Source organism: Equus caballus, chromosome 20 (genome assembly GCF_041296265.1).
Source record: "Equus caballus isolate H_3958 breed thoroughbred chromosome 20, TB-T2T, whole genome shotgun sequence".
NCBI classification, from domain to species: domain Eukaryota; kingdom Metazoa; phylum Chordata; class Mammalia; order Perissodactyla; family Equidae; genus Equus; species Equus caballus.
Genome location: NC_091703.1, coordinates 53,746,566 through 53,774,476, shown reverse-complemented (window position 1 = coordinate 53,774,476; position 27,911 = coordinate 53,746,566). Strand labels below are relative to the sequence as shown.

Genomic DNA, 27,911 nt, shown 5'->3' with positions numbered 1-27,911 from the left:
GGCCAGGAGAACTCAGTGTGCCAAAGCCCACAGTTTCGGGGAGAGTCTTACTCATTGGCCCTGGGGGTGGCCAAGCTGGAAATCACTCCCAACCCAGGCCCTCGGGCCAAGAACAATGACTTTGTACACATTCCTTTATCTGTAATTCAAACACAGAATCTGACATCTATATTCGAATTGTCATTAGCTGAAGCAGGGGGATGGGTACATTGGATGGGCGTCATACAATATTTAGGACATACTTCTAGTAAAAAAATTATTTACTATTTGTCTGAAATTCACATTTCATCAGGTGTGCTCTGTTTTGTCTGTGACCCGATATAAAAATATTCCAGAACTCCGCTTGCACCTTCCTGACATCAGCTCCTGCTCTGCTCACAGCAGTTTCTCATCTGCCTCCGTCCTTGCATCCAATTCATGAAAACCTCACAGTAAGTTTCATCAAAAAGCCATGCCCCACTGACAGGCAGAGAGAGTCCAAATGTGCTGAAACTTTTTGTTTTATTGTTCAATTTGCCAACCTTGAAAAGAAACTTATTAACCAATTGTTTTGTGATAAGAGGATGACTTGGCAGTTTTCTTCTAATCTAGCACAAACTCTTAGCTCCTGAACTCTGTAGGAGTGGCTTTTCCTCCACTGCACCCGTCTCAGAGGGAGGAGTTATTCCATTATAAAAGCAGCCTGGCAACTCATGAGGGGCTGGCATTGAGTTGCTGAGCCAAGCAGGAGACAGACTTTAAGAAGGTAAGTGCTGATTTTATGGATCTTCATACCCTGCCTCACATCCTCACATGTAGGTCACCAGAAAAATACTTTAAAATGTGTCCTTAGCACAAGAGAAATCTGTTTTAGACTCACATCATGCTTAGGGGTCAGTTCAAGTTTGTTTATTCAATTGCAGTTGGATCATCTTTATAGAAATGGGAAAATGAAGAATGTAGAAAATCGGGCTTCAGAATTTAGATATGAGAAAAATAGTGATAGGAGGAGAAAAAAGAATGATACCGTTTTAGGCAATCTGAGAATATGGCCCATGCAAGAGAGAGTGTGGGTGTTTATGCTGAAGTTACTTTCTCTACAGAAGGAGTCGACACACAGCAGTTGTGAACTGTAATAGTGTAGCGCTAAGGAGGCTGTGACAATTCAGTATTTAAATTTTTTGTAGTAGGAATAAATTGTTCTGAAGGTCAGCAGAACTAGATTCTAACTAAGTCTCTGCTGGGATTAGCTTGCTGGCAAGTCTCAGCCTCTCTCTGGGGTTCAACCAACTCATGGCAAACCCTAAAAATAGATGGAGCAGGGTGTCTCAATCTCGGCACTGTTGGCATTTTGCACTGGGAAACTTGTGGGAGCTGTACTGTCCATCACCGTATTTTTTTTTGTTAAAAAATATTTATCATACCAATGTACATTTAATTAGCTTAAGGAATATACTTGAGAATAGTGTTAACAAATATATTTCCTCAAATTGTAAACTTCACACCTTTAAGATATCTACAAAGATAGTTTGTTTACAAGTTTTACAAGAAATCAATCCTCTAGTCTGCCTTTTGCTTTTCAGTTCAGTTGCTTGTAGAAAAACACAGCGTGAGGGTCAGGTTCCAACCTAGTGCTCGTGGCAGCCGCCAAGTTAAATGAGAGGTACACATGGACAGAGAAGAATTAGTCTATTGTTCAGAAATGTATTTTCCGAAAACCTTATTCTGGGAAGATGACACAGATATGAGCCAACAGCAATCCACCACGAGGTAGTTCCAACTCAATATCCAACAGTGTGTCTGTTAGGATGACATGGTGGGTGACAAACGGGCTGGGTAAAATGCAGAAGGACTGAGGGTGAATAAGAAGCTCTCAGGTGCACATCAAGGCATCGCCCCACTCCACATCACAGGCATCTCTGCTCTCGATCCAATGGATGTAGCAACCCTCCCTCCCAGCTTTGACAACCAAAAATGTTTCCAGAGGTTGCTAAGTATCCTCTGGGGTGGGAGGGACAACATCACCCCCAGTTAAGAGTCCCTGGATGACATGACCTCGCAAATTCCCCAACTCAGGAAGTCTCAATGGGAAAACTATAATCACAGGGGCACAGACTGAGTTCTTCAAAAGCACCTGAATGGAGAAGTCATTCACATCAGACTGTAAGAGTCAACCATGCTCTAAGTATTAATATTGGCGGAAAAAAGAAAGTTCTCACACAGGAGAGACAGAAGTTTCAGGGAGATGATGTGAAAGTCCTGGAGCAGTTCGAACACAACAGAACCCACGGGGAAAGCTCTAGGACCTATGGGAGAAGGTACTGCAATGACAATGAGGAAAAGAACCAGGCCAGATGCTCTGGAGAGCAAGTGTGACAGGGGGAGGCGGGGCCTCCTGTGCAGGGGAGGAAGGCAGCCCCGTGGGGAGAGAGGAGGGAGCTGGGACTGGATGCTGCCCAGGAGGAGGGAGCGCCCTGCGCAGACTCAGCAGCCCCTCAGCTGTGTCCCCTGGCAGCCTCCTCACCTTGCTCTGACTTGCTTGGCTGTGAGACTCATGATTCTTGGGCGCGAACCACCCAAAGTGAAGTCCCTGCTGGGCCCTTTGTGCCACAAACCTGCTTTACTGACTAGACTTAAACCCCTTTAGGTCAGGGACCAGATCAGGCTCAATATTGTCCCCGACGAGCCCTCATTTCTTAGCACATGAAACTGCTCAGAGAGTGTTGGTTGAAGAAGTTTGAACGAAATTTTTTAAATAACGAAATACATCTACATGTATACCAGGAACAAGTGTCAGAAAAGGATCAGTGGAATGTGTGCATTTCCAGGTAAGGAAGAGGACGCTGGAGAGACATGATCATTTCATCAAGTGTAGACAGGGAGACCTGCCCGAGTGCTGAGAACAGCTGGAGAGACAAGCAGTGGGTCCCCCATTCCAATGGCTGGAACCCATGCGCAGGGGACCTGGGCACAGGACAGAGTCCAGAGTGCCTGGATCAGGGAGCAAGAGGCAGCGGGGCGGGCCTGGGGAGAGAGGCACGTGGGGTGCAGGGTCCAGGGGAGAACCAGATATCTGCCGCTTCTGGGGCTATGCAAGGCCATGTTTCATGACGTGCCAGAGCCCCGAATCTTCGCCAAAAACTTCCTGCAATCCAGGTTAAGTAATCAGTGAAGATCACTAATCTTTCCACATGAGCTAAATACAAAGAGCCTTTAAATGACATTTGAAAGATCTCTGGAGAAATGTATATATACACATACATATAGTATGACTAATCTTATTCCTACTGGAGCTCTATGGATCAAGAGATAGATAGATACACCGATAGAGAGAGAAGAAGACAGACTGACACATAGATAGAGAAGGATGACACATGTACTCCCTAGTATGTTCAACTCACTCATCTCCCAGGACCTGGGAGCAGGAGGGAAGTTGCATTTGCTGATCCCTATGACGAACTTTTCTGTACATTATCTCATTTAACTTTCTCCACAGCCCTCAAAAGTTGAGAGAACTCTATTTTATGAGGAGAAAATTGTGGTGCAGAGATGAAACAACCTGCCAGGGTCTCTGTTCCTTGTGAGGAAAGGAGCTGGGCTTTGGCTCCAGTCTCCCTTCTCTCTGCTAAGAAGCGCTGTAATCAGGACCACCCCAGCATGGCTCCTTTAGTTTACCCCTGGAATTATCATGCACACATGCATTTGAGGAACATAAGCCCTCCCCCCTATTAAGGTTAATGTAGTTATTCTAGTCCTCAGCTTACTCACAGTAGAGTTTTAGGATGTCAAAGTAAAGCAAGGCACACTTTTATCAATCTTTCTTCTTATCAGGCAGCTGACAGAGAGGAACTCACGAATTCCGTGTTTCCCTCTCTCCCTCCCCTCAACCCTCAGTTGGTGATGGATTCCGAATGGGAAAACCAAACAGGAGTCTCAGAGAGACGCCTAGAGAGAGCCTCAGGCTCACCCGGGAGAGTGAAACCTGAAATCACTTGGCCTGACATCCCAGGACGAATGTTTGAGCCCAGGGAAGCTGCTGTGTGTCTGTGAACTCCAGTTTCCTCATCTTTAATATGGGACATTAGAAGCTATCTCCTGGGTGGTTGTCGAGGGCAGACACACTTGCTGGACATCGAGTGTCAATCAGGAACATATGTGTGTGACCTTTGGCAATTCATCGACTCTCTCTCGTCCTCATTTCCTGTTGACCAGCAAAGCTTTAGGATATGATGAGCTTTGCCCCAGTCTTGACCAGGCCTTTGGGAACCTCCTAGTGGGGGGTGAGGAAAGTTGCCTGAAGGAAGAGAAGTATGATAAAATATTATCTAAGGTAAGTGTTCCTTTTCCTTCATAACTTGATCCTCAGTCACAGGGAAGGGAACTGAGTGTGAGGTGTGAACCACTTGGCTCACTGAACCTCAGGCCACAGCAAACACACCTCCCACCATAGTGCCAGCTTTAGTCTCCTGCTCATTCTGCTCCTCATAGCACCTCCATTTCCCATGATAGGAAAGTACAAACTCCACTATGTCCAATTACGAGACAGATGAGTTGATTAAGTATGTTTCCAAACGAGTTTTTACTTCCTAAGGGTTAGACTATTGAGACCTCATTAAAGATGTGGATACTGAAAACATTTTGATATCTAAGGTTCAAGTCACACGCACTTTCTCAGAGAAATATCCACTGGTAAAGAGAAGCATATTTTTGTCCCAAACTCCAGAACAGTACAATTTTGCAAGAAGAATACTAATGTTTTCTAAAGAGAGCCTAGGATTTGGAGAGAAAATGCAACTGTTCCTCCCTAAGTCCTGGCTTTGGGACTCCTGCTTGTAACGAGTCCTGTGTGCTTCCGCTCACACCCATGAGAGAACCAGCCATGTCCACTGTTGGTGCCACTGGGCGTTAGTCTCTGGTCCCCTGCTGTGTCGACTACCCACGCAGCCTGGGATGGAACAAGGGCTTTCAGAGTTTGCTGACTGGACACAACCAGTGTCTCTCTTACCATCACAATGACCAAATGAGTGTGCACACATCCACGCATGCAACACACTTATGACTGAAGCTAAAACTCCTGAAATGATCCTCACCTCGTCTGCATGTGGTGCACTTGGATAGTTTCCATTGTCTCCTATCGCGTTTTAAAAATTAGTGGATTTCACAATCTACTGAAGGATTTGCATGCATATTTTGAAAAACACTAATACGGAAAATCTGTCCTAGTCTTTGGTTTCACATAGAAGTGGGTTTGAATCCCAGTTCCACCACCTACATTGGGAAAGTTACTCTAGAAACCTCTGTCTCCCCAGCTGTAAAATGAGAGTAATAACAGAGTCCACTCAGCTGATTTCTGTAGGATTAAATGAAGATAAATTTGTGAGCGTCCATTGTATGACAGACAGTGAACAAATGTTAGTTCCACTCCATGTACCGTAAGGTTGATGCAGTAACATCCTTTTTCCGAGATTATAAGTAGAGGTAGAATGTAGAATTGCATAAAAAGGAAGGAATCAGGGGCCAGCCCGGTGGTGCAGCTGTTGAGTTCGCATGTTCCGCTTCGCGGGCCCAGGGTTAGCTGGTTGTCATCCTGGGTGTGGACATGGCACCTCCTGGCAAGTCATGCTGTGGTAGGCGTCCCATATATAAAGTAGAGGAAGGTGGGCGTGGATGTTAGCTCAGGGCCAGTCTTCCTCAGCAAAAACAGGAAGGATTGGCAGCAGATATTAGCTCAGGGCTATCTTCCTCAAAAAAAAAAAAAATAAAGGGAAGGAATCAGCATCCTGCATCTGTGGAAAGGATTAGGATCTTTGGAGCTACAGCTAACTGACTCTGAGCCCTAACTCCAGCTCTGGAACAAATGTAGCCTTAACTCTGCTCCCTCTGCCTCCTCGCTGTCAGGGGAGTCCTCTGGTTCAAGGCCCTCACAGGCTCCCAGGGCCTGCGTCTGTGTGGGTTCCAGCCCTGTCCTCCCTTTAGTCCTGGGCTGGATTTCCACATCCATCACTAGCTGGGGTGTGACTGTGGGATCCTCGTTTAACGGCTGAGCCTCGGTCTCATTAACTGACAAATGGGGATAATGACAACTATTTCATGGGGCTGTTATGAAGATTAAAGATATAACGCAGCCAAAGGGGTCAGCACTCGGTCAGGATCGTCAGGAGGAGGTTTTCAATAAATATTAGCTCTCTAATCCCTCCCCCTCCCCGGACACCCACACACCCATCCTTACCACAGACTCTCACCTGTTAGGCTGCCAAGACACCAGACTTCACCCAGTGGAGACCGCAGAGTGGTTTGCTGCAATTTCCTGGGCTTGGCCCCTGAGGTTGAGAATTTGGGCAACAGAAAACATTCCACGGACTCTTCCAACTTTGTCAGGAAGCAGGCAGACCCTTCTTCGCCATTGTTGGTGCTGTTAACCTAATAACTTAAAGTGCATTTTTGCTTCCTTGGTTTCAATCATTGCTTCATTCATTCAGGTGTAGAGAACCCAGGAGACCGCATCATGGCAGGGAAGCCCAGGCTGCACTACTTCAACGCACGAGGCCGGATGGAGTCGATCCGGTGGCTCCTGGCTGCAGCCGGAGTCGAGGTCAGTTCTGAACTCGGTCATATTAAGTCACATCTGAGATTGAGCATCAAAGTCCTTTCTCACATGAGCTAGGAGACTATTCTCACTCAATGACCTGTCAAGAGTTTTGCATTAAAAGAAAAATCCTGTTAAGAGAGGAACAGATTTGACCTAATACAGTATTATCTTTCTTGTCACCAAAGAGCATAAACAATTAAAATAAAGTTAAGAAACTAATCACAATGTGTGGCCTTATTTGGATTTGGATTTAAACAAAGTGTAAAGTATCATTTATGTCATTCATGCAAAAATTAGAAACATGAATGTGATTGCATGTTACACAAAATTAAAGAGTTATTGTTAAAGTTTTAGGTGTGATAGTGTACTCTGGTTATTTCGAAGTAATTCTTATGTTTTAGAGATACACATTGAAGTACTTAAAGATGAAATGTATGATATTTCTGATTTGTTTCAAATTATTGTAAGAGACAGAGTGTGGTGGGCACATAGACGACATGAGACTGGCTTGAGTTGATAGTTATTGAAGCTGGGTGAAGGGTACAAGGAGGATCTTGGTACTTTTATATTTATTTTGGTACATGTGAGAACTTACCATAATAAAAGGACAAAAATATATAATATCAGAATATAGTATGATTAAAGTTCAGACATAACCACAAATGTGGGGAGGAGAGGATTGCAAGACACCAACTGTGAAAGGTGCAGTACATTCACTCAGCAGTGATTTTCGTGAGCACCTTTTTTTTTTAAGATTTTATTTTTCCTTTTTCTCCCCAAAGCCCCCTGGTACATAGTTGTGTATTTTTTTTAGTTGTGGGTCCTTCTAGTTGTGGCATGTGGAGTGCTGCCTCAGTGGGGCTTGATGATCAGTGACAAGTCCTTGCCCAGGTTTTGAACCGGCAAAACCCTGGGCCACAGAAGCAGAGTGCCCCGAATGTAACCACTCAGCCACAGGGCTGGCCCCATGTTGAGCACCTTTAAGTGCCAGGTGCTGTGCTAGGTCCTGGGGATACACAGATGAACAAGAAGTCATGGGCCCTGTCCTCAAGCAGTTTACATTCCAGAGAGGATGCACACTAATAAGGAGGTGATTAAAAAGAGAGGAGGGAGCATCTGGGAGGACACCCAAGCATTTACAGTGTCAAAATGCTATAGTCCCTGTGGAAAGGTGGTAGTTTCTTCTGGCACTCTGTTGCGTGCTGCCCTCTAGAGGTGTCACTGAGAAACACACTTCCCAGTCCAGATCTAGGCACCAGCAACTCAGGGAGGGTTTTCCTGGGGAGGAGTCGTGGACAGACTCAGGAGATCTCCTGCCTCAGGTGGGAGCAGAAAAGGAGGGATCCAGGTGAGGTGGCGTCCTGTGACAGGGACTTCTAGTGGCCTGCCTTCTGCCTGATAACGACATGAAGCCGTGGGATTACACTTCTCAATTGCTGCATGGATGCATGGGACTTTAGCCTGGACCTCTCTCAATTTCACAAAGAAACAAGTACACAAAACATCCAAATAGTGACCTTCCAGGTCATTTTCTCTCTATAAATCCATAACCCGTTTTCCCTGTATCCCAGCTTCAGCTGTGGGGTTCAGGGATGTGTTGAGAGCCCCTGTGCAGGATGAGTTCAGCACAGGAGGGTGAGGTAGGGGAGATGCTGAGCGCATCCCAGACTTCCTCTTCTCCATCAGCTTGACTGAAGAGGGGGTGCGGCAGGACTTACCAGAGGCTCTTGGTCAGGGCTTCTGGGTTCTCTGTGCCCAAAGGCTGGTCCTCACCATCCCATCCGTCTCCGTTAGCCTCACAAACACCATCTCACCAGCCAACCCATCCCACCTCGGCCACCCTCCCTTGATGACCAGCCACCATCCCTTATGTTTGTGTGGAACTGGGTGCTTTAGAAGTTGCTGCGCCCCCACCTCACTATCTCTATAGTCTGACCCTGTGGAGCCATGTGGATCCACAATAAACGCTTCCACTGGACAAGTTAGAATTCCCCAGATTCCCAAGCTTTTCACCATCAAGAACCCTTTAAACCATAGCAGCCACTGCAAACAGCACTACTAGTTATACTTGGTGTGTGTGGCCCGGGTCCTGTAATCTGTATTTTAACACAACATATTACTTTTAAGAAAATGTCCTCCCTGCATTTGATAGAGGAGGAAACTGAGGCCTGGAGATGCTAAGTGACTGTGCCCCGATCACACAGCTACCATGAGGCAGACGCAAGACTGGAACCAAATCTTATCAGCACTGAGACCCATTTTCTTGACATCGGTCTCTTTTGACTTTAGGTTTCATCGATTCTGCCGATTAAGTAAATCGCATGATCATATAGTTACTGATTCTCATATTTGTATTGAAACCCCACAAGCATTCAGAGCCTCTGGTCAGATGACGGCCTTGCTGCCGGCTGCCCTCCAACCAGAGAGACTTGTCTCAGGAGAAGGAGAATCTACACCAAGGTCTACGTCCTGAGTGTAGGTCAAGGACAGAATATAGGTTCACAAATGTGAGGTGGCTTTAAATTGAAAAAAAAAAAAAAATAACTGTAATGGTAAGATGAAATAGAAACCATCTTTGAAAATCCTGACAATTTATGTGTATTGAGCACCTCGTGTATACATGGTACTGTTTAAAGTTCTTTGCATACCTTACTGATTTAATCTTCACACCAACCTATAATGTAGGTAGCATAACTATACTGATTATATAGATGAGGATACTGAGACACGAGGAGATTCAGTGACGTGTCCTATGTGAAGAGGTAGCACGTGTAAGAAATGATGTTCACATCCAGCCAGTCATATCAGAAACCAAAGTTTCTTGATTAAAAAATAATTTTTGTAACTAGTTTGGGAACTCTTTTTCCTTTCTTAAATTGGGGATTCTAACCTAGTCTGTCCCAATTTTCCAGGAGAGGAAATTCTGAGTTCAAAGAGTTAAAGCTGTGCAGCAACCTGGACTCATTTTATACTAAGCAGGGCCTCGTGGGATGGAGTGATGTCAATGACAGCAGAAGCCATCTGAGCTGGTCATGGCCCCCTGGTGTACCCTATACTGGGGGACACAAAACGTCCTGTCCTGATGTCTCCTGGAGAGATAGGCTTTCCTGAGATACTAAAACCTCATAACTAGAGGAACCTCCCAGTACCCTCCCTCCGTGACATCGCCCTCCCCAACGACCAGGATCGTCCACAGAGGTGGAAACAGGGTGGAGGTGAATTGAAACCTCAAGAATGAGCTGTTACCTGCTGCCACCCGTGCTCTTTTCTTGGTGGCTCTAATCTAAATTTCCAGTCACCCTGATCACACTCCCCTGTGTACTCTGACAAGCTCAGAAATCTTCCTTCTCCTTGTTATGTGCTGGACAGGGGACACTCAAATTTAAAACTTCTAAAACGCTGTGGAATGAAAGAACAGGAACTCACTACCTCTTTCTGCTTTCCAGTTTGAAGAGAAACTTATACAGACTCCAGAGGACTTGGAAAAACTAAAAAATGGTAGGTCCAAGTATCTAAATTCCTCATTTGAGAGGATCTAGTCAAAGTCATGTGTTGACTATTGAACCCCAGGCAATGCCTATTTGTGTGTACGCTGGAAGTTGGAGGCCAAAGAAAGGGTAGAAGCAGTTCAAATGTACGGGGTGGGGCTCCCTGAGCCGCTTTGGTAAGTCCCTCAGGACCAGAAAGGGCTGAAACTCTCTGAGTATTTGCTACAGGACCATCCCCGGTGTCCCATGGATCCCTCTCTTTGCTTTCTCCTGCTTTTCTGCACCACGACTGAGCTGTATCAGCTCAGGATCCCACAGCCTCCCAGAAAGGACATCAAACATATGCAATAGAGTGAAAGAGGAGAAACAGGCCCAGCAGTTGCCTAGAATTCTCTCCCTGATGGGTTGGACGAGGTGAAATCCTAGCTGTATTATAGACACAGATCACAAGATGGTGTTGAGAGAGTTGGAACACCAGGTAAGTGAGTGAGGAGGGAGAGAAAGAGGGAGGCCAGCAGAACTGGGTGGAGAAAACAGGGGCCCCCACCACACACTATCCAATGGTGGAATTTGAAGCGCATACAAATCACCCTCCGTAGAAATCTCCCTTGCTATGGCCTAATGCCGGCAGCACCATAGACTTGTTCTCGGGACTTCCCAACTGAAACGGCAAATGGCTGGTGGTCCTGTTGCAGCTTCTCCCAACTTCTTCCTCAAATATCCATGATGAGAAATCGAATATGAAAAATAAAGGGACCTACCAAGTATCTGGATGGAGAATAAAAACAGAAATGAAATAGATTAAAAAGCGAAGGGAGGATTGATAAGAAAAAGGATTGTAGGAAGCTCACAACAAATGCTCTTCTGTTAAAGTGTTACCCAGTAATTTTAGTTTCGTTTTATATCTCTAGCCATTTCAACAAACAGTTTTTCATCCTCGAAGAATGAGATCCATAAAGCATTTCACTCTACTTTTCCCTTTCTTCTTTTGAAAGATGGAAGTTTGATGTTCCAGCAAGTGCCAATGGTCGAAATTGATGGGATGAAGATGGTGCAGAGCAGAGCCATTCTCAACTACATCGCCGCCAAATACAACCTCTATGGGAAAGACATCAAGGAGAGAGCCCTGTACGGTATTTTTCCTGCTCTTTCATCAACAATTAATAGGAACAATTTAGGCCCTTCCTTGAGGGACCAAGACCGTGTCAGGGGGATCAGGACTACCAGCAACGTGGCCATGGTAGTGTAGACTGAGGTCGAGTACAGCAGAGACCTCAGAGGATGAGGGACAGGAAACCTGAAGTGGACCTAAGCCAGTGGGATTATAGAAGAGGATGCCGCCCATGGAGAGGGCACAGTGACAGAGGTCTGCAAACCCTGATGAAATGAGAAGGCAGGAGGATGGTGGAGTCATGACTCCAGGTGCTCAGGCCTTTAGGAGCTGGGCACCAGCCCACAGCTAGAGATGAAGGGCAAACTGTCTGAGGGTCTAGACGATAAGGGTGGGGAATGAAGGACCCAAAGGAGCTGCTTCTCATCTACCAGAATTTACCAGAATGATGACTAGGAGCCTACCCTATTACCGAGTGATATGGACAGACTCTGTGACAAGTGTTAGCAGAGGCTGAGCCCAAGATTCCAGGGTTACATCGAGCATTTTTATATAGGACTGAAGCAGCAGATATATTCAATACAACCATATCTTTGGGGTCTGCTCCCTGTTGTGATGGGACCACTTGATTAAAATTAAAACTGTGTAAGGAACCGTGGCAGTTATTGAAAAGTTAAGCATAGAGTTACCAAATGACTCAGCAATTCCACTAGTAGGTAGATACCCAAGAGAATCGAAAATCCATCCACACTAAAACTGGTACACAAATGTTCGTAACAGTGTTTTGAACATTGAATATTATGAATATTCATAATATTCAAATAGTGGAAACGGTGCAGATGTCCATCAAGTGATGAACAGATGAACAGAGGGTGTTCTATCCATACCATGGAATATTATTTGTCCATGGAAAGAAATGAAGTCCTGAGGCATGCAACAACACAAATGAACCTTGACACGTTGTGTTACATAAAGGAAACAAGACACAAATGGCACATATTGTAGGATTCCATTTTATGAAATGTCCGGAACATTCATCCACAGAAACAGAAAGTAGTTGAGTGATCGCCTAGGCCTGGAGGGAGACAAGAGTGTTGAATGCCTGCGAAAGCACACAGCAGTTCATTCGGGAGGAATTAGAGTGTGGTGATGGTCAGAATTCTGTGACATTACTAAAAATCACCAAATTGTACACTTGAAAAGGATGACATTATTTTAGGTGAATTAGACATCAATAAAACTTTTATTTTAAAAAAAGCCTCTCATAGGAAACCGTGTTTGGAATAATAATAATAAAAAAATAACCTAGCATATGCATGGTGGGAAGTCTATAACATATTGCATCATTTCAGGGGATGTACGTGGGTTCTCGAGAAATGCAAACATGGTCAGCGCTGGGCAGAGTACCTGAGGAGGGCTGTGGAACCATGTTCTATGGAAATCATTGGAGGGACTGCTAACATTGGGCACTATGTGGGTCTGGGTGGTGTAACAGGATGAGAGGGAGAGGGACATGGCTGAGACTGCTGTGACAGGGACTCCTTGTGGAGGTGACTCAGGTGGCAGATCTTTAGGGACATGTGTCACACTGAGTTTGTGCACAGAAGGAGAGCTGGCAAACCCTAGCTAGAGTCTCAGTGGTCACTTGCAGTGATTCCACCAATGTCTCTCATGCCTGTGACTTGGGGCAGGTCACTGATGCTCTTGGTCCTTATATTTGGTCATGTGTATAATAGACATATCTACCTCGAGAGCTTGTTCTAGAATGAAATGTGCACTTTAAATAAAACTCATAAGTGAATGACTGGCCTATAAAAATGCACCCAGTGCACCTGAATTCCTTTGCCACCTCCTGATGCCCCATTCTTTTACATTTTTCAACTATAAAATCTAAGACAGGACACACTTGACACTTTGGTCATTTTTGTCTTGCAGGATTGACATGTATATAGAAGGTGTGGCAGATTTGATTGAAATGATCATGTATTTGCCCATGACCCCACGTGATGAAAAAGATGCCAAGATTACCCAGATCAAAGACAGAACAATAAATCGTTACTTGCCTGCATTTGAAAAAGTAAGTGCACTATTCAGTGTGTTTGGGGCACTGGGAATAGAGAAAAAAGGAGAAGAGTGCTGGGCATTCCTGGGACAAGGACCTTCTCTGCCAGTCAGCCCTCCTGGATCCTGGTTAATGGAGCATCCTGACTCTCAAGGGATTGTGTAAAAATCCACTTTGAGGAAGAATTGTACCAGTTTTACCCGTTATAATTTTTAGCAAAATTTCAATTTACTAGGACCCAATGTAGAATTCTCCATTCAATGGAATTCATGGTCATGGAGCTTGGGCTGTGGAAGGCTCTGGGAGCCACCCAGAGACTGGAGTAGATCCTGCAGAACACCAGACAGGGGCTTTTGCTCCAGGAGGAACACGATGAAAGACACATATCAGAAAATAGTCTGATACCATGAGTAGGGAGACCTGAGACCAGCTGTCCATCAGGGGAATGTTGTAGAGTTTCAGGGAATGGATGAGATGTATCTAAACAGAGATGGGGGCAGTGGGATAGAGAGGAAGTGACAAATGAAATGATGTTAAGAGGAAAGAATCTACAAATTTAGGGGACATGGCTCTTCGATTTTTATAAAAGTCGTACAAAACTAAGGAAATAAGTTCCATCATTATACGTAGTACTCGTCTTAGTTAATGTCTCTCCTTGATGGTAAAGGAGAACATTTGAAGATCAGAGCTACCTGAAATCGTGCTAAATGAAAATCAGGAACCAAAAACTGATTACAAAAGATACAGGAGGCTTACATATAAATAAAAGGATTAACACCGACACCCTCATCATTATAAAGCATCAAATCACTCTTTCATTCAGTCAACAGATGTGCACTCAGTGCTACTGTGTCAGCTCCTGTTCACAGAGGGAAGAGTTTAATAGCAATCAGAAAATCCGCTCTCCTGGCTCTGTGGTGCTGAGAGTTCAGCACGTTCACCTGGTGACAAGCTCCTCCGTCACGGCAGTTTGAGGACAACTGTCCTCTGAGGTCAAAGAGCCATGTGATGACATAACTGAAAGATGCACATTACAATACGGCACGTGATGCTTCGTTATAGTCTTCATTTTTTATCCATACTTCTATATGCATACATAGTCTGAAGGGATATTTGCCACAACGTTATGATCTTTAGTTGGTGGTGTCATGTGTGTCTTTTCTCTTTTTTCTCTGTAATTTCCACATTGCTGCAATATATATATATATATTTTTTTTTTTTTTTTTTGAGGAAGATTAGCCCTGAGCTAACTACTGCCAATCCTCCTCTTTTTGCTGAGGAAGACTGGCCCTGAGCTAACATCCATGTCCATCTTCTTCTACTTTGTACGTGGGACGCCTACCACAGCATGGCTTGCCAAGCGGTGCCATGTCTGCACCCAGGATCCGAAATGGCGAACCCCGGGCCACCGAAGCAGAATGTGCGAGCCTAACCACTGTGCCTCCGGGCCAGCCCCTGCTGCAATGTTTTTAATATCACATATTTAGTCCAAACTTTTACTACGAAAAATTCAAAGATACATAAAAGTTGAAAGACATGTACAATGAACTCATGAATACCCTTCACCTAGACTCAAAAATGAACCTTTTATTATATTTGCTTCATCATATATGTCCCCATCCTTCCATCCTTCAAGAAAGCATAGTATTTTTTGTTGCATTTTAAAGTAAGTTGTCATCATTGCTAGTATGTTAGGTCCTAATTGAGGAGCAGAGAATTTAATGCTAATCAGAAAATCCACTCTTCTGGTCGTTGCGGTGCTGAGAGTTTAGGCACATTCACATGATGACAAACTCTTCAGTCACTGCAGTTTGAGGACATATATACTCTCAAATCAAAGAGCTGGAGATAACATAACTGAAAGATGCTGACAGCCCTAGACATTTCAGAATGCAAATTAGAACGTATTCCACCACTGTTATTGACAGACACAAGTGGAGTAGAAGTCAGAGCCAGTGTTGTAAGGGGATGGTGAGTTCAAGGTGACCCAACTTTATTTCAGGTCCCAGAGAGATAGACCAGGAAATGAGGAGAGCAGACGGGAGGAGAAAGGTAGACTCTGAAATAGTCTGCTGAGGACTGAGGAAGGATGTCATGAAGGTGGAGTGTTTGCCCAAGGGAGAGAGGAAAAAGAAAAGTGTGGAGAAAGAGGGAGAGAGACAGGCAGACAGACAGATGAAGAGCCACATCCTGAAGTTTCAGGGCTGCACAGTGTAGGGTGTGGGGCCAACAGGAACATGGCACAGAGGTGCTAAGCCCTTGGTCCAGCAGAAGGTACAAGTAGGGAGCCCCAGTGATGTGGGAAGGGGAAAAGGAAATGGTGGCCTGTGCTTCAACTGCGGAGTGAGGGAAGAACAGCAGAGCCCACTCCTCCCGCTGTGTCAGTGATTCAGGGCCGGTGGAGAAGGACTGAAGCTCCACTCCACCCAGTGAGGCAGCAGAGGTGGGAGAGCGGGCTGGAGAGAGCTGGGAGGAGCAGGGGGCCCAGCCTGCCTGTGCCTGTGTTCATGATCCGATTCCAATTTGCCAGGTGTTAAAGAGCCACGGACAAGACTACCTGGTTGGAAACAAGCTGAGCAGGGCTGACATCCACCTGGTGGAACTTCTCTACTATGTCGAAGAGGTTGACCCCAGCCTTCTGGCCAACTTCCCTCTGCTGAAGGTGATCTCTTTCACAGCCCTCAGGACAGAAGGCCCACGCCTCCCATCTTGGAATCTAATATTTGGCCTTTTGGGTCCCCATTATTCTCCAGGCCTTTGCTGCCCTTCAGTCTCCAAATTAGCTAGGCCCTAGTCTGAGATATGAAAAGAATCTTGTTATTCCAAGGAAATTTGAGTGGATACTGCCCAAGAATAGTTTATCTTTAAAATAGAGGGACCCAGCATCAGCTCCTCTCTCCCAGGCCTCCGTTCCATTCCGGATTCTGTCCTCTTTTCTCTGTGATTCCCTTGACCCGGGAGTGTCCTTCTCCTTCCACACCCAAGTCTGTGAGCAGCTGTCCTCCCCTCGGCTCCTGCTCCTCCTTCCACCCATTGTGTTTCTCTCCGCACAGTCTCCCCTCTCTCCTCGTCTCTCTGTCAGTGGGCAAATTGGTTTTGACGGGCCTCATGGTTTACCTTTTATATTTCCTGTCTTCAGGTCCTGCCCCCTTTCCTATATCTTTGCTTTTCCTGACTGGAGACTTCATTTGTGCTGATATCTGACACACACATTACTCTTTCTTGCGTTGCAAAGAGCCATGAATCCACAGGATGGGTGTGTAGGGAAGAAGACAGGGAAGAAAATGCACTTGAGCTGGATTTTCTTCTCTTATCCTCATGGCTCACGGGGTGTCTGTTCCCAGCCTCATGCTGGTGCCGTTGGAGGAGACTCAGGTGTCCTCGTCTAGGAGGGTCTCAGATTCCCTGGCTTGTGCTAATGATGGGTTTGGTCTTTGGCCCTACCCTGAGGCTGTGCTTTTGTGCATTGCAGGCCCTAAAAACCAGAATCAGCAACCTGCCCACCGTGAAGAAGTTTCTGCAGCCTGGCAGCGCAAGGAAGCCTCTACTGGATGAGAAAGCTATAGAAGAAGCAAGGAAGGTTTTCAAGTTTTGATAAAGCAGGCCTGGCCCCCAGCAAAGGCAGGACCAATCTTCTGAAATTTTCCAACAGTGACGTGCTTGACCTACATGTAGATCCTGGCTATTGTGAGACTAATGAACTAATCCTTCATTTAAATGCTAATTTAATTAGAAATCAGCCATGCAGATTTATTTGCAAAGCAATCTATTTTGTGTCGATCATATATGAAATTATGATTTCCTCTTAGGATGTCTCTTGGATCTAAAAATAGATGTGATGAGAAAAAGTTTCATGGACTCTTTGATCTATTCGAAAAATTGACGCATAACAGCTATCATATACGTCATCAAAAACAGTAAAGCAGAAATTTTCATCTATATTCTCAGTTACACAAAAATTACCTTTTCTTTTTGTACTTTGCTGTCTTTCTCACCCACAACCTAAAAATGTATCTCTATCTCTTTTTTTCCTGAGAGAAACACTTTTCTTCAGGTAATCAACGTTTTTTTCTGTTCAATTATGGAAGTAATATTTCTTTACATGTAATATGTAATATTCAATGTTCCAGGAGCTGAGAAATAATGACGAACCAGCCACATATATTCTCTGTCCTCATGGGGTTCACTCTAGTGAGAGAAAGGAAAAAATAGGTCATCCTAATCCAAAATCATGCGTACCTTGTCCATCAATTTCCTAGGGTTGCTGCAACAAATGACCGCAAATTTAGCGGCTTAAAACACTGGAAATTGATTTTCTCACTGTTCTGGGGGCTCTTGGTGTGAACTCAAGGTTGAGCAGGACCACGCTCTCTCTGAAGCCTCAGGAAAGGATCCATCCTCACCTCTTCTGGGTCCTCAGCCTTGGCATTTCTTGGCTTGTAGATGCAAAAGTCCAATCTCTGCCTCCGTTGTCATATGACGTGCTTCCCCTGCGTGTGTCTCTACCCAAGTTCCTTCTTCTGATACAGATATCGGTAATTGGGTTTGAGCCCACCCTAGTACCGTATGACCTCCTCTTAACTTGATGACATCTGCAAAGACCCTATTTGTAAATAAAGTCACAGTCATTGGTACCCACGGTCAGGACTTTAGCATATCCTCTCTTAGGAGATTTGAGTTAAGCTATAGCACCACGTGAGGGGATGAGATAAGGCCGGGCATACACTAACGAGTATGCCTTTGCTGGAATCTGTGGGTCAGTCATGGTTTCTCAAGGAGGGGAGTCAGGGCTGCCGTGAGACCTGAAGGAGAGACAAGTTGCAGGTAGGAAAGTGGGCGGAACCTTGGTCGGGCAGCAGGGATGGAACCCAGGCAGGAGGTCAGCAGGGTGAATGGCCTAGGGAGAGAGACTGAACGCGGTGTGTTTGAGGAAAGAGGAGTCAGTGGGTCTGAGTGGAGCATTGGCCATAAGGTGGGGAGGAGCACCGAGGAGGTGAGATCAGAGAACAGGGCCCAGAGTCCTCAGGACTTTGAAGACCATGGCAAGGAGTGTGGATTCTGTCCTAAGGAAAATAGGAAGCCACTGAAGTGTAGCCATACACCTGCTTTAGCAGCCTGATATACAACAGGACAAAATCACATCTCTTAAATATTCATTTTAAGTCACTCAAGTATCCATCTCAGAGCAGCAAGAACATTCTCCTCCCAGGAGTCTCCTTCCCGTGTTAAATCCAACAACCAAGGGCTGACTCCATTCAACAGGTCACATAGCCCTGAGACCGATGGAAAATCCCTGGTCCTCTCCTGCTGTCCCTAGTCTTTGCTGTCGCTTCAGTGGGAGAAAAGCCCAACTAGAGGGGGCTGAGGAGCAAACGGGAGGGGAGAAGCAGAGAGAGCAGACACTCACAGTCCTCTTGAAAGTTTTGCTTCAAAAAGGACAGATGAATGAGACAGTAAACTTCATCTGAGTTCTAGAAAAGCAAGGAAAGATTACGTAGGTTGGGCCCAGATGCATCTGCAATTATGGGAAGTCACCTAAGAACGGCCAAGGCTGTGTACAACAGCCAGAGGTTTCTAAAGGCCCTTCAGTTTTTAGTCACCAGGGAGGTCCCGCTGCTCCAGAAAGGGCGCCATCCGTGCTCAGCCAGGGCGTAACTTCTTCTCAGACTAACTCCCTGGAGTAGGGTGGGCCTCTTCAGTTCAGACAAAACGTTGCTGAAACAGGGAAAGTACTTTTTCTTGTAAATCTTAAATCCACATTGCAGTAAATTGCCAAAAGAACAACTAAAAACTGCTGAGTGACAGGCTGAGGCAGGAAGTTCTCCGCACTTCCCCTGAACACCTTCCAGTTTCTTTCACGTCTTTTTCCTTATGCTCTCATCTCTTCACCTCCATCCATCAGTCCCTCTTTGCAGCTTCCTCTTCCATTGTCCCTTTCTGTGACATAAATGGAGGGATGCATCCACAAGCCAAGCAATGCCGTCAGCCAGCAGAAGCCAGGAGAGAGGCGTGGAACGGATGCTTCCTCAGAGCCTCCAGAAGGAACCAACCGGGTCAAGCCTTGATTTGAGACCTCAGGCCTCCAGAACTGTGAGAGAATAAATTTCTGTGGTTTAAGGCACCCGGGTTGTGGTCATTTGTTACAGCGGCCACGGGAAACTCATACAACCACTTTGCAATAAACAGGAATGAATACATTCAACAACATAATCATGCTGAGTGGCAGAAACCAGACAAAAAAGAGCACTTCTTGTATGGTTGTATTTATACGAAATTCTAGAAAATGCAAACTAGTTCATAGTGACAAGAAGCAGATGGGTGAGATGGGAGGGGCAGGAGGAAGGGGTTCCAACAGGGCTTGAGGACACGGCACATTCACTATATTGATTGTGGTGGGACTTTCACAGGTGTATACATATGTCACAACACATCCAGTTGTATTAAACTATGTGCACTTTATTATGTGTCAATTATACCCCAAATACAGTAATAAAACTAATGCAGGTGAATAAACTCCACAACTTCATCTCGTAGATAGTCTTTTGGCACAGTTCCTCTGCCCGCCATGCTGTCTTGCCTGCCTCTCTCTTCTCTACCATGTGTCCTAATAATTACAAACAGACTTAGGTCTCTCCTGTCCTAACCCCCGTAGTCACCTTCACCCCCACCCTTCAAAAGACCCCACAAACCCAGTCTTTCTTTATCCCCAACTGGTTTTCACTTTCACTCTTTCCCGTCACTCTCAAAACAGTAGTCCACACCCAGGCTCCTGGTCCTCTCTTTCGAAGTCCTGAACTTTTGTTTCTTAACCAGTTAACGGATTTGCCATAATGATCCTATTAGTTCAAAGGTCTTTGCTCAGTTCCATCTTCTTTGACCTCTTACTGCAAATCCAAGCCCAGCCTCCTTTTCCATCAGCAACTTTCTGCCAGAGACCCCCCCTCCCACAAACCCCCTGCTCATGCTGTCGGGTGCCTCCCTTTTCTGAATTTGGTGATTGATACCCTTTTCTTGCCAGCATGTGGTCACACTCATCCCCACCCATCCCGCTTCATTTCAAAGGGTGAGAATTTTCACAAAGTGAATAACAAACTGTCAATGACAACCCTCCCTCCTCCACAGCCCAGGCCTGTGAAGAATGCTCTGAAAAGCTTCCAGAATCTGACACTGGGCGGTGAATGCACCGTTTGGCAGGGCACATGGCTGAGCCTCAAGAGTGGCGTGATCGCTCTCCCCCTCTCTGGCCTCCCCTCCTTCTTACACTGAACTGCTCTCCCCACCGCCCTCTCAGGCTAGCAGTGTCTTCTCCGTCATGAAGCCTTCACTGTGAACTCAACAGACACTGGGCCTTCCCACAAGGGGTCCTTCTAGAAATGCTGCTTTTTTCTGTTCTGTTCCCGTGTCCTCAGGTCATAGTTTCCTTGCCCTAACCCTGGGAAGGATGTGGAAGAGGGTGGTGGTGGTCAGCAGTCTTGGAGAGCGTCTCCTACACAGCGGGACGGTGGCTGCTGGGCATTGTAGGTGGAGGCTGGGCCCCCGCACCTGAGTTGGGGATGCACTGAAGCTGATTAAATTCTGTTATTATACCCTCCTGACCCCTTGATTCTACCTCAAGACCTAGCCATATTTTTTGTGACGTTGCCCTAAATACTGGTTGTTCTAGTACTGTTGTGAGAAAACAAGGAAGGAAGAATCAAGCCTCAAAACTTGGCAGCCATCTTAACCTCAATACATGGAATTTCCTCTCTATTGTCAAGGAGTGGCAGGGGTTGGAATTTGCCCAGGGTCACACAGCTGTTCAATGATAGAATCAGCCTAGAGGCCAGGTCTCCTGAAATGCAGGCCAAAGCTTTTCCTATTTATTCACTGATTCAGGAACTATTTTATGAGTCCTAATATATGAAGTGTTACCCTGGGTGCAGACACGCCATGCTGAAAAAGATGAACAAAGGCCTTTGACCTCAAGGAATTGACATCTTACTGAGAGGAGAAAGGCCACAAACAAACAAACAAAAACAAATCTCACAATCATAGTCTGTGAAGAAACGTAAACAGGGACTATAACAGAGTAGATGGGGGAGGGGAGGGGAGGGCTTACTTTATTTTTTTTGGTTTTTTCCTGGTTTATTGAGGTACAGTTGACAAATAAAATTGTAAGGTATTTAAAGTGTACAATACAATGGTTAATATACATTTACATTGTAAAACATTGAGGTAACACATCCATCACCTCTTGTATTTACTTTCTTTTTTTTGGTGAGAACATTTCAGTTCGACCCTCTTGGCTGGCCTCAATTGTACAACACAGTGTCATCAACTACAGTCACCATGTTATACATTAGATCCTCAGACCTTGTTTATCTTACAGCTGAAAGTCTGGACCCTTTTTCCAACAAGAGCTCCCATTTAGATGGTGAGGGAAGGCCACTCTGGGGAGGCGACATAGAAGATGAGATATAAAACGTGAGAAGAAACCAGGCAGACAAGGAGATGGGCAAGAGGGTTCCAGACAAGGACACAGCATTTTCAAAGCCTTAAAGTGGGAAAGTGCTCAGGGTCTTTGTGTACCCCAAGCCAGAGGAGGTCTGGCTGGAGGGTGGGGGATGGCAGTGTGGCCTGTGAAGGGGGAGGCAGATGGTAGATGACACGCTCCTTCATGTCCTGTCAAGGAATTTGCATTTTATTCTAAAGGAAACAAGCGTCCCATGTCTGGCTCTCTTCCGTAAGATTTTGCCGGGATGATACAGTACTTGGGAGGTGAAGTTTCACTCTGTAGCTATTGGAAAACATAACTTGAACTAAAGAAGAAAAACTCGTCCGCTTCTGGACCAGAGAAGGATGAAGATAAAATGGAAAACCAGTCACAGTGTGTGGATTTTCCGGACTAAATTAAATCACCTATCTGGAGTTTCATGGATAGGCATATTGGTGTAACTCGTAAAATTTGTAAAATAAGTGAATTATAATGTATTGACATAGACAAGACAGCGGCCAACTGATGACTTTAACTGAGATCACTATTTGCCAAGAGTGACTCACTGAGGAGGTGAGTGTGGATCAAAACGTTTTAACAGAATTACTTAAATATACTCAGGGAGCTTCCTACCTAAACACATCAAAACGAAAAGCAGCCCTGTAATGGTAGCAATAATTCCTTCTAATATGGTGTTTTGTAAATTAGTGTTTTTACGCTGTTTCTTCAAACGAAGCTTCCAGTACAAGACTGTGCTTGTGCATTCACACACTGCTCCCGGCACACGCACATATGTGAAGAGACAAGGACTAAATGCCCAAGGGCTGAATTGCACTTAATTGAGAAGTTCCACCTTTTAAGATTGTTTGATAATTTTAAAACATTGGCGTAGGATATATATGTGACTGGGATTTCTCAAAGGAAGAAATGATTTTGCTTAAATTTTTTTTCTAACATAGTTTAAATTAATTTATTTGCTTCTCCAGCTCTCATCTGATTGTCTTACAAAGCCTCATTTTCCACTGTGAGTAACAATTTAGCTCCCAGTTACCAAGTGACCCTCCTGCAGGGAGACTGAGGCACGGACTTTCCAAATGAGACAGACGTGTGCCGGGACAGCACCTTTATGGGAGCAGGCAAACCTCGTTTTATGTCACAAGCAGGATAAAGATTTTCCATAAACCAGAAAATATGTATCAATAGCCAAGGACACAGGAAAATATACTGTGTGCTAGGTTACTGGATGGACTTTCATAGAGGGAAAATCCTTATTCTTTCGCTTAAATTACCCAAGAATCCGCATTACTAAAACCTACTTTCAGGGGACAAAGCAGAACAGAAGCATGATGCTATGATGATTGGAGACAAAATTCCAGAAGGCTGGGCTGAGGATTAAAAAAAAAAAAAGGACATGCAGTTACTGGTCTATTTAATTCCTTTTATTCCCACAAACCCTAAACAATGGATCATTTCCTTTAATTTTTTTTACGTGGCAGGCGAGGCAGGCTCCAAAGCTGTGAAATTATCTGCTGAGCAGGTTTGTCACTTGCTCAAGTTCTTCTGGCCAGAATGAAATAGATGCACACTAATTGCTTCCGGTGCATCTTTGTCTGTGAATAGGTGGAGAGAGCAGTCATCAACGTTCTTAGAGTCCATTGAATCGTCTTTTTATGATTTCCCTTAAGGTAAAGATAGATAGGAAGGAACGAGCGAGCTGGAAAAAGCTGGTGGAAGATGATATTCGGTTACTTTTGTTACTCAGAGTTCTGTTTGGTGTCATTTGTCTGAGGAAGTCAGTACTCTCTCTTCGGCAGAGAAGTTCAGTTGTAAAAACCCAGAAATTACCCTAGGATGTGTTCACTATGTGCTTAACACCTGAGTCACAGACATTAAAAATATTTCTAACTTTTTCTAAGTTCATAATAAAGTTTTAGCTATAATGAAAGCCAAAATTACAACTCAAATGGCTTAAAATCAATTAACCGTATTGATTCAGTTAGATTTGTCAAAAACTCTTGTTACTCTCTCACCTCAAATTAAATAATGTGTACAATTTGAATGAGTGGTCTCGGTATTTACCATTATAGATGACATATCTTGGCATTTTATTCTAAATACAGACATGAGCACACAAAATCCAGAGTCTATTTCTGAATAAATTAGCGACATGTTTTTCGTATTAGAAATTTTAATTTTGAGTGTATTTCAGTTCCTTACAGGTCTTTTCGGTTAATTGCTTAATTGAAGTCAAGTTTAATACAAATTAGGGTACCTTAATTCTGATTTTTACTTTTCTATAACCGTATGTTCTTCAAAATATAATGGAATGATGAGATACCTTTTCAGAGGTGACCCACCTACAATCTAGCTTCACTCTCTTTTAGGGGATAAGCACTCAATAGATTACAAAGTCAAGGCTTTCGGACTTGAAATATTAACCCATGCACCTAATTTAGACACTCACATTCAGGATGCAGTTTTGCTTTTAGGAAATATTACAACATTGCCAGTCTTGTAGTTCAGGATGAATCCCATCCAGGCCATCTTTCTGGGATCCTCAAACTTTGACATCCATCTCTCAGAGCCTTGGAAATTACTGTGAAGAACAGAATTCTGACTACAAAACAAGCTATGTTTCCGCTACTCCCTGTAATGTAAATGCATCTGTTGTAGAGTTTATTTTATTTTGACAATTAATATTTTCCGATTGTTGAAATTGATTCTAAGCAATGTCCACTCTGAAAAGGGAACTGTGTTATCTGTGGCAACTGGGATGAATTTGTACACAGATTCAAGTGTGCAAGACTTTCTTTGTATTTCTATAACTGAGCTTAATTTCTATTTTGAGCCCCAATCCACCGGGGGCACAAACTCAATCTCAGACAGTTCCGATCTCCACCCCAACACACACTGCGTATTTCTCTAGGCTTGTGTCTAAGTTCCATAGGCTTCAGCATCCCCAGGCACCAGGGGGAGGGCCATCCTGTTCTTACCAGACATCTGTCCATACAGGAGACTGCCAAGACACCCTCAATCCCATCCAGTCTCCGGGTGGTCACACTGGAGATCATGGCCCCGCCCTTCATGAACGCCACAAGGCCTTCTGAATTTGGAACTGTGCGTTGGAAATGGCTGGCTCTTCTCTTGCCTTCCTGGGCCATGGACAACTCTGAGGCTCCCTCAAGCCCACCTGTCTAGACACAACTCAGACATTTCTAGGCAATGCTTTTGAGTCCTTCTGAGTTTGCCAGAAGCAAAGCAATTGTTTCTTAGATTGTCAGATACCCCAAACCATATTGGGGTTCTGGCATTTCTTACCCTGCCTCCTCCAGCATTTGGGCCGATGCGACGAAAGAGAGGGGCTACCTCTCATGGATACTTCAGTGTCTAACTTCTCTTCCACCCCCTCCAACTCTCTTCCTCCGCCTCAGTTCTGGAGGGTAACTGGGCTCTTCCCCAATTCTTCTAAAGCACTTGTTTGTGGCATGCATTGGGTTAAAGATGGTGGCAATTTCTTGGGTCTTTCTCCAAAGGAGATGAGGCATGATACCCCTCCCCTTGGATATGGGGCAGCCTCAGTGACTCACTCGAAACCTATAGATTATGGTGACAATAATACTGTGTGACATTTGAAGCTGAATCAGAATAAGTCTTGAAGCTTCTGCTTTGTTCGCAGAATACTCACTCTCCAGATGCTTCCTCTCAGAATCCAGCCACCACGCTGTGAGAAGCCCAAACAACATGAAGGCATTAGTAGGTACCTTAGTCCAGAGTTCAGCTGAGCTCTTAGCCAACAGGTGCATCAACTGCCAGCTGCATGGGGGAGCCATCCTGGACACTCATCCCAGTCAAGCTTCTGGATGAGTCAACATCTGACTGAGACTGGATAAAAGACCCATAAAAAGAAGGGTTCAGCTGAGCCCTTCCCAATTCCCAAACCACGAAATTGTGAGCAACATGAAACGATTGTTTTAAGCTGCTAAGTTTTAGGGTAATTGGTTATGCAGCAACAGATAATCAGAATATGGCACATACTTTATGCTCTTAAACTCAAAATCCAAGCTTTGGCAACTCCAAAGTCTCAGCATCTTTGTTTCTCTGCCTTTCACAAAATCAGACTTCACTGAGAGAGATGATAAATATAAGGAAATATGACAAATAGGATGGAGGTAGTGTGTATGGAATCTTTAGTTGTCTCAGTACATTATCCCACCCCAAAGGTATGACATGATATATGGAAGTGACGCGGTTTTTGTTTCTCTTACAAAGAGGGACAGGTTTCCATTCTTGAAAGAGAAAAAAAAAAAGGTAAAGGACCAATTTGAAAAACAGTATAATTTTCCTACTTTAGGTAGTCTCAGGACTTTGAGATGCTGGAGCCATAACAAGACAGGAGGGGTAGGTGGGTCGGGAGATGAATCAGCCTGATGGTGTGCACACCCACTTTTGTGGAAAACTATTTAGGGAGTAAGTACTTAGACACAGAGGGAGACCTTGCAGAAGGTAACTCAGCAATTCAATTGATGATTGAATCAATTCCCCAGTGCAATGCAACAACATGCTGAAAGAACATTCCTCGGTACTCTCTTTCAATCTCTTCACTTCCCTCCATCTCCACTGGCTTTGTTCTGATCTCTATACTAATTAGCCTTCTCTGTACCTCACTCTATGTGACAAAGTATAGCTGTCCCACAGTCCTTGAGGGTGTATGTTTCACTCCAGTCACACACAGAGCTGCCCCCGTCTCAAAGCTAAATCCCTAAGATGATGATTGATTTGGTTTCATTTGAGGCAGGTGACTCCACGGACCTCTTCAGTTCAGTCATGGCTGGGGGTGGGGTTTCTGTAGCACAACCCTGGTTGGCAGGAGCCCACTTCCTCCAAGCAGGAGTTGTTGGAGAAGGGGCATTTCTGTGAGCACAGCAAGTACCCCCAAAGTTGTCTACTTGGTAAAGTGTCTTTTATATAATGAAAGCTCACTAAATCATAGCTGTTAGGAGAAAAGAACTAGGTAACATTTATTATCATTCTTGGTTTAGATTAATTACCGGAAAAGGCTCTCGACATCATGGAACACCTCAAAGATATTCCCTAGTCAAAATCTTAAGAACTTCTTCCTCAGTGCCCCAGACTGACTGCATATTCTCACTCTGACTTGGGGTCTTTACTGAGAATGCCATCAAGGCTGATCCATCCTCTATAATGCTCACAAAACACAATTGGCCGGACCAGCAGAATCATAAGGAGAGCTAATCACTTTGGGACATCAATATCCCTGTGGAGGGAAGCCTTTGTCCTAAATCATAACAATAACTGCCAGTTATTGGATGCTTGCTCTCTGCCTGTCGCTTGTCCCAGCTGAGAAAGTGAAGTTCAAAGGGTAACTTAGCAAACAAAGGGCAAGGCTGGGATTCAAACCCTGCGTGTCTGTTCACCTTCATAACATGCTTCCCGGGAAGCACGTGCTCCTGCCTGACCACAGCCCTCCAGCAGCCACAAGTCTTCGTGCTTCACAGCCCTCTTTCTCAGCTGACCCAGGGTGCCACTTCGATCCATTCCATTTGTCTTGCTCTCAATCTCTGTGAAGGGTTCCCATCCCCACACCTCCCTGAGAAATAAACTTCTGGGAACTAAGGTTCTTCCCTCTCTGTCCTAGTGGCTCTCACAGGAATATCATGTTCCACCATAATCCCAATACTCCATGTCTTCACAAGTGATCGGCCCCTAAGGAGTAGGCTCCAGACCCCAGCTGAGCTGATCCTGTGTTTTTGGGTTTGGGGTCAAGAGATTGAAGCAGGTCTCTCTCAGTTGCCGTAGCTCTAATATGTCAAACTCAGGAGCTGCCAAGGATCACGTTTGCCACTATGTGAAAGGAAATGAACAGAGAGGAGCAGAGGTCAGACAGAAAGAGGTAGAGTTCCATGGGGTTCCAGCCCCTGGTCCCTGTTTTTGTGATACAATTATGTGACCTCAGACTGTTACGGAGCAGGCCTCTAGACTATCACCTTCATGAGAGCAGGGATCAGTCCGGCCTTGCTCACTATTGTGCCTGTAGAGTGTAGCATGGTGCCTGGTATGTAGTAGCAGACAACAAATAGCTGTTGGAAGAGTGAATGACACATTCCTATGGCACCTTCTATTAATGTCTCCTTTTTTCTTATGAAGAGCCTTGACTCAGGAAGTTCAGTCAACTCTATTATCCAAACAGT

At 44.9% G+C, this 27,911-nt stretch overlaps 1 protein-coding gene across 4 annotated transcripts; it reads left to right on the top strand.

Annotated features, from left to right (window-relative positions):
- Window positions 1-561: 561 nt before the first annotated feature.
- GSTA1 (glutathione S-transferase alpha 1) lies at window positions 562-17,081 on the top strand. 4 transcript variants are annotated; one of them, XM_070243980.1, is made up of 8 exons: window positions 585-745; window positions 3,874-4,309; window positions 6,459-6,571; window positions 10,015-10,066; window positions 11,052-11,184; window positions 13,103-13,244; window positions 15,760-15,891; window positions 16,702-17,081. In XM_070243980.1, the coding sequence occupies exons 3-8, from the start codon at window positions 6,485-6,487 to the stop codon at window positions 16,822-16,824; spliced, it is 669 nt and encodes a 222-aa protein (XP_070100081.1). In that variant the 5' UTR covers window positions 585-745; window positions 3,874-4,309; window positions 6,459-6,484; the 3' UTR covers window positions 16,825-17,081.
- The last annotated feature ends 10,830 nt before the right edge of the window (window positions 17,082-27,911 follow it).

What these genes read in the sequence shown, in the direction of transcription:
- GSTA1 (XM_001503029.5), top strand. Translation starts at nt 6,485, where the DNA reads ATGGCAGGGAAGCCCAGGCTGCACTACTTCAACGCACGAGGCCGGATG. An exon ending in GACATCAAGGAGAGAGCCCT is followed by an intron (nt 11,185 to 13,102) that starts GTACGGTATTTT and finishes TTTGTCTTGCAG; the next exon opens with GATTGACATGTATATAGAAG. An exon ending in CCAACTTCCCTCTGCTGAAG is followed by an intron (nt 15,892 to 16,701) that starts GTGATCTCTTTC and finishes TGTGCATTGCAG; the next exon opens with GCCCTAAAAACCAGAATCAG.